The 6,780-nt window shown below is 35.3% G+C and overlaps 1 protein-coding gene across 2 annotated transcripts; it reads right to left on the reverse strand.

Moving 5' to 3' along the window:
• On the reverse strand, positions 232 to 6,150 carry LOC105157097 (agamous-like MADS-box protein AGL65). Of its 2 annotated transcripts, none has more exons than XM_011073394.2 (11): positions 5,268 to 6,150; positions 4,142 to 4,201; positions 4,026 to 4,044; positions 3,864 to 3,928; positions 3,755 to 3,770; positions 3,586 to 3,647; positions 3,175 to 3,271; positions 2,813 to 2,860; positions 2,574 to 2,701; positions 1,310 to 1,688; positions 232 to 623 (listed from the first exon to the last, which is right to left on the reverse strand). In XM_011073394.2, the coding sequence occupies exons 1-11, from the start codon at positions 5,474 to 5,476 to the stop codon at positions 612 to 614; spliced, it is 1,095 nt and encodes a 364-aa protein (XP_011071696.1). In that variant the 5' UTR covers positions 5,477 to 6,150; the 3' UTR covers positions 232 to 611. The 2 variants fall into 2 exon arrangements, with proteins under 2 accessions (XP_011071696.1, XP_011071694.1); XM_011073392.2 differs by having other exon boundaries at positions 2,813 to 2,863.

Consider the following 6,780-nt stretch of genomic DNA (forward strand, 5'->3'; position numbering starts at 1 on the left):
ACAAATATAAATACTAGAAGTAATTTCTCAAATTATAAGAGATATACATATAATTATACATAACCTCAAAGAAAGCAATATATTGTCCCTTTTGGTTATATAAATTTTGGATAGTTTCAACCCCGTTCATATCGAGATGGATGTAACCATCAATTATTTCTATGAGTAGTTACTCATTACCCACCACTGTAGTCTTTCACATTGACAGAAAGAATTGATCTCACGGTAATATAATTGAAAGTGATTCGTCTGTACCAATTACTGATACGATATGATTTTAGATCATTGACAGCAACATTCCATTTAGCCAATACAATTATATTTTTGTTACACAAGTTTCTTTCTTTTTACAGAGTTTTCTATCCATTTTCTCACCCGGGCTCCGGCCATCGAGTCAGCCCCGCTGTAAGAAAGGAAATTGGTAGACAAACTAAGCATGTGGCTACGGACAACTTCTTATTGAACCCCTTTGGTAGGCTGAGGAGGTTGAATGAGCCATTCGCCTCTAGCTTGAGCACATCTTTCGTAATGTTTACATACACATATTCTGAACTTTGGGAGCACAATTGAGGCAGGACGTGTAAGAATCAATCGTCTACATGGTCATTCGACTAATTTGGCGGCTGCAAGAACAAGGAATTTGCACAGAAGTAACATCTTAGTTATAGGTAACAGAATATTAGACATCACAATACAGAAACCAGAGGAAGAAAATGTAAAACGAGACAGTAGTAGACTGAGAGTGCTCGAACTGATCCACTCCAAAATTTGATAAAGCTGCTGCAGAAATGCAGTAACATAATCTCAAACTACATTACGGTCCGGAAAAGGCAGCTAGGATTACTGATTTCATCTAAGGAAACAGTAATAGTTCTGAGGCATACAAGTGCATGTTTTCTTGATATCATCTAGCCATCATCGTCAAAAGCATCTAGCTTTCTACCTCTGATATACGGATTCCAAATCCAAGAACCTATGTTTTGGAGATATTTGAGGTGGTCTGAACTGTGATTAAACAACAAATGACGACCCTCAGTATTAACTATGAAACTAATGATAAAAAACCTGTTACTGTTATGAACCTTAGTGCGATGCAGACGATTTTCAATTATCAGAATTAGAAAACTCAAGGATTCAATCCTTCTTGTCAGTTCACCTCATGTCCAGTCACAACAACGTTACAACACATGTGAATATCATGCCTCAGAGTATTGACAAGCAATTTGCAAACGATGTCTTCATGCATTAAAGCGAGAAATCAAGAAGCTGATTCACAACTTAGCAAACAATCGCATTGGGACAAGCTCACCTGTGGATAAGAGTGCCCGTTAAGCATAGAAATGACGCATGAACCAACTGTAGGAACCAAACTATGTGGCAAGCTGTTGTAAACAGATCTTGGAAGTTCAAAATTTCCAGTTATCTGATAATCCATGGTGCTCGGTTGAAAATTTGTCTCCCGTCCGGGCTCCAACAGGTCAGGAAAGCTTAAATTTGCGAATGAATGATATGGATATTGCTCAACCAGAGGCAGTCTCAGGGGAGCAGAACAGGCATAGTCTTCGACGCTAATACCACCTTGTCTCTCGTTTTTCATTTGTCTTGGATTGTCAAGATCTTGTTCCTTCATATCACCAAAGTAACCAGAGCAGGTCGGGAAAGATGCATCTCTAGAACAATCTATATCTCTGATGAGAAAAACAGAACATCAGACTTAGTTCAACAACAGAGAATTTGTCAAGCCCTCCCACGAAGTTTTGGTTTGATTTTCAGAATAGTTCAACTAGATGAACAAATAATAGCATACTTCTCCGATACGGGATAATTTTTTGATGAATTGTTTGAACTTGGATTAAATAAAGCATACAAAATGGAGTGTACCGGTGTCAGATACTCAATGTTATTATGCTCCACGATACTTATCTGATACTTCAAAATGTGAAACTTTAGACACAGATACGTCCATAATACTAGTAAAATGCAAATTACGTAGGATAAAAATAAAAAAATTAAAAGTATAATGTATTTGAAATAATTTATGTTGTTGATATATTATTGATTTCATAGTCTTACTGATGATTTTGGAGTTATCAGTTAGTTTCTTCTTATATCTTTTTATTTCAGGGTAAATTACATTGAACCCTTGAGGTTAAGTTAATTACACAAATACCCCTGTCTTTTATAAAATACAAGTGCACCACTTGAGGCAAATTACATTGACACCCCCTTCACGGGCATACTTATAATTTGCAAATAATATAGGGTATTTGTGTAATTAGATGTTGATGTAATATACCCTTTACTTTACACAGTGCAAAATATATAGTATTTTTTAAATCTAAATAAAGTTATTTATATTAATTAATGAATTCAAGCCACTTTGTACCTATATTTTCATGTGTATCATCTTGTCCTTCTCATACTTATTTGTATACATGTGTTCGCTTCTATGTACCATACATTAAGTTATCCTAATGAAGTTACATCAAGATTATTATCTACATTACGGCTAGCTACATGCAGCGTGATATATCAGATGATCAAATAAAACCCAAATAGAGAAATCAACGCACCGACTAGCCAAGAAATGAGGTTCATTTGGTAGAATCATATGTTGACTCTCACCACCTGGAAGCCATGATTGGGTTTGGCAATCTTGATCGCTGGTCGTTACTATGGGAAGATGCATGCCGTTTTGGAACTGCAATTTGGAACATGCTTGCTCATAATCCCTAGAAAATATCGATATGCCGAATGCGAAAAGAGACAGCAACAAAGAGAGAGAACTTTGCATAGTAAATTGCGTCATTACCTGGCTTGTGCAATCAAATGAAATAAGTGGGTCCTTTAAAAACTTCTCCTGCTGCAATAAAACAAGGCCGGTTAGTTAGAATTCTTCACTTTTTCCACTTAGCATACATCATGAGCAACGAGCACATATCCAGTCCATAGGTTGTATTGTTCTCCGGCTCTTAATATATTTATGTTAGCCAGAATGGAGTCATAAAACATTCAAATGACTCATCACGACTAATAATTCGTGGCAACATTTTTCGACAGACCAATATGTATGGTCAATATGTAATGCATAATAGAACATTAAGAATAAGGATTTTCATACAAGCAGAAAAGTTTCTAAGCACCTCTATTTTTACTGATCGAAGAAGTAGGTACCTTATGCATGTGAGTCCTGTTCAGCGATTCCCTTAGTGAGTTTTCCATCTGATTAAGGTGTTCAATATCTTCAATTTTGTCTGGATTAGTCCACCAGCTGCAAACAATGGAAAAGCTTGATAATCTCTAAAATAAAACTGGTGTTAGTTCAATCCTGTCTAGATGACATGAACAAGCCGAGATGACTATTTCAGTTAAAATTTCTTCAACTAGCTCAACTAATGAGATATTTGGTTGAGCTTGCATGGTAATACTAATTATAGCATACAAGTTTCATACGTATTCAGCTTACTTTGGACTGTGTTGTGTATAAAAACTCGGACAATCTTTGAAGTCATGAACAATTTTATCAACTAGACATGCAGTCAGATTATTTTCATAGTTCATGGACTAAAAGTTCTAGGTTTGCACCTTAGTCTTTTACGTACTTCAGAAAGTTGAGCTTGCATCATATTTACTCGGCTGTGCATTTCCTATCCAGCAACGGATCCCCATGTAAAGTTGTTCAAGTATTCAGTCAAAGTATGGCTCGATTAATTTTCAAATAACAAGTGATGCTGCAATAAAAAGTGAGAGTTACCTCAGTGGACGGAGTGCTGCAGAAAGAAAAAAACAGAAGAAAAGAAAATCAATCATACATTACATACAACTTAAAATAATAGCAACTGTAAACCAATTGAATTGTCTACCTTGTATCAAGAAACTCTTCTATATCCACATCCTGGTCAAGCTTCTTAAAGTTTCTCTTCAAAGTCTATCATGCCAATTTATTCAAAGGGATCAGCTTCATTTTCTCTTTGAGACAAGAATGGAGTAGAATAAAAGATACATGGTTCATTTTAGAAACTTACTTCAAGACTTTCCAACCTCCTTTAGAATTCCAATATGAGAAGAAAAAGAGATGAAATTATAATGACAGCATTTCAATTTGGAAACAAAGAAATCAGCTGCAAGAACCATCATTTACCTTTTTGCTCGTTCTTTTGGCGTAAGTTGAGCATATTTTGCAATCATTTCATCAAGGTTGCTGAAACCAAAAAGAACAAGTATCAGAAAATATTTGACTCCAAGCCGCTTCTGGCAACAAACAGCCAAAAAAAAATGGCAAGAAGACTAAATGAAAAACATTGAAGTGACAAAAAGTAATTAGAAAATACATGTTTTTAAACAGTTATACTATTATGTCAGACAACAATTAATTTCTCAACTATAGTGCCTTCTAAATATCATTTAGTTAAATTCCCAATTCCTAGAACCTAAAACACATTTTCAAATTTCATACTTATGGTATTTATATTGTTGAATCATGCACATAACACGTAAATCGTTGAGCCTTCCTCAATTCAAGTTTCAAGTTGGAAAGTATGATAGAATACATACTGATCAAGTTCTTCAATATTAGAACCCTGGAAACCAAACAACTACCATAAGAAATAATATGGTTTGGTGCTAATGCATATCTTTTATGCCTTAGCCCGATTATGGATCATACTTTCTCTGGCCTATTTAAATGACAAAAATGTCCCACTAACTCGTTCAAAACAGTTCACTGCTAGTTAAGATTTTGAATATCCATGATCACTCCTAGACTCAGTGTATATGAGTGTTTGCACACATCTGCTTATCACATATCGAAATGCTTGAGCTGAACCACCAAGTAGAACCCTAATGAGCACCATAACCAAGCAAAACATCAACATACTGAATCTAATGATAAGGTGCAACAGGTTGATGATGCTTTGAGAGTTTTGTTGCGATGTCTGTGTCCACTGAGGAAATGTCGGAGATTTCTCAATGAAGCATTGGAGAAGATTAATTAGATAAAGAAATAAACTCAGCTTTAAGATTGCAACTAGTTTACAGCCGAAAAATTCATTTACTCAGTCATAAATGACAGTTAGTTTGCAAACTCTACTGTATCATTTTAACTTGTCAAAACAGTAATGATAACAAAATTGTGTTGCTGAACTGAATAGATCATAATCAAGTTTAGATAATCATACTGACATAAAGATTATTAAAATTGAATTGTTACTCAATGACAAGCCCAAAAACAGTCCAATTTGTATCTAATTCAGGTGTTTGATAAGTACCTCCGTTGTCCACGGAATATTGATGGTTTCCCCGTTGGAGAAAACATAAGAAGGATAATATCAATGTCACATAACACTGAAATTTCCTGGGCCTTTTTCAAAATTCCAGCCCTTCGTTTGCCATAGGTAACCTGCCGGCTGCTCAGGCTCTCCAATCTCTGTATCTTCAACTTCACTCTTCCCATCCTACATATACAATCAAAACTCATTCTTTAAAACCCCCCAAATGTAAAGGGTTCAAATTCCTCTAAATCACATTTATCCAGTCATTGCTTATGATATAATTTCCCACTTGTGCATTCATTGAATATCAAAGGAAATAGCCCATTACCCAAATATTCAGTTCAAATTCCTCAAAATCTTTCCTAATATTAGTTATGTCTTCGCCAATCTATACACAGATGGCAAACAGCGAACGACAACATTGAAGTGACAGCCCTAAGAAATGCTCAAATTGACAACTACCATTCAACAATATCCCTGTATTTACAACAAACAAGGGGTTACAAATACGAAGCAAAAACCGAAGAAAACTGAAAATCAGCCCATGGCTGAGGGAATGAGGAGTATGCATGAGCCTATCCTATTTGAGGATTTTAACGGAGGGATCAAAACCCCATTTTGCATGGTGGGATTAGTCTACAAATATGCAGAAAACAAATGGAAACAAGACCTAAAAATTGGAAATCCGAATGAGGGGATGAACAGTAGGCATGGTATATTGATGTAAAGATAAAACTAGAAATGGGAAAACAATTGCAGATGAAAAAGAAAAAGATAAAAATGATTTAAGGGAATGTGAGAGAGAGTGAGAGAGAGAAGGCTAAGGAGGAGGAGACAAGAGGTTGAACTATGATTTCGGCAACTGAAACTCGCGGGAGAATCGAACCGACGTTTAGTGGATACGTGTAGGTAGCAAGATAAGAATTCAAATGTCATTACATTCGTATTTTTATTTTATTTTAGGGAAAAATGCAAACTACCCCCTTTTTCTAATTTTTTATTTTTTTTTTAGAAAAATCATCTATAGGTGGGGAGCTTTTCAGAGTCCTTAATCTTTCTATATTAAGACGTACAAAAATAGTTATAGTAGGGAGAGCTACCTCCCTAGAATTTCTAAATTAGCCATAAACAAGGAGTATTACTCCTTTATATATAGTGCAACGTTAAATAAAGAGTACTAAATTCTTACAAGAAAAAGACGCGAACAAATACTAGAAAAAATATGGCGAGTCAAAAAGGTTCTTGTTCTTCCACTACATCATGGATCGTACAGTATCTGCAAATAAATCTGTATAGAAGAGCCAAGTCAGGATGTATCAAATGTTCTAAAAGGATAAATAAATGAACATTAGTATGAGCGTGGAAATCTTGTCTGTATGGCTGACAGCTGTTGAACCTGTGAAAGGGGTTCAAAAAACTTGCAAAACAAACTTGTTAACTACAATAGCAAACAAACAGATAAATGAGCACAATAGAAGTGACAAAACCAGAAGGTATCTAAACAACCATT

This window comes from Sesamum indicum, linkage group LG3 (genome assembly GCF_000512975.1).
Source record: "Sesamum indicum cultivar Zhongzhi No. 13 linkage group LG3, S_indicum_v1.0, whole genome shotgun sequence".
NCBI lineage: Eukaryota > Viridiplantae > Streptophyta > Magnoliopsida > Lamiales > Pedaliaceae > Sesamum > Sesamum indicum.

Coding starts and splice junctions, on each gene's coding strand:
- LOC105157097 (XM_011073392.2), bottom strand. CDS start 5,476: ATGAGTTTTGATTGTATATGTAGGATGGGAAGAGTGAAGTTGAAGATA. Junction 3,272..3,585: donor GAAGTACGTAAAAGACTAAG/GTGCAAACCTAG, acceptor CATTGTTTGCAG/CTGGTGGACTAATCCAGACA. Junction 2,864..3,174: donor ACAGGACTCACATGCATAAG/GTACCTACTTCT, acceptor GTTTTATTGCAG/CAGGAGAAGTTTTTAAAGGA.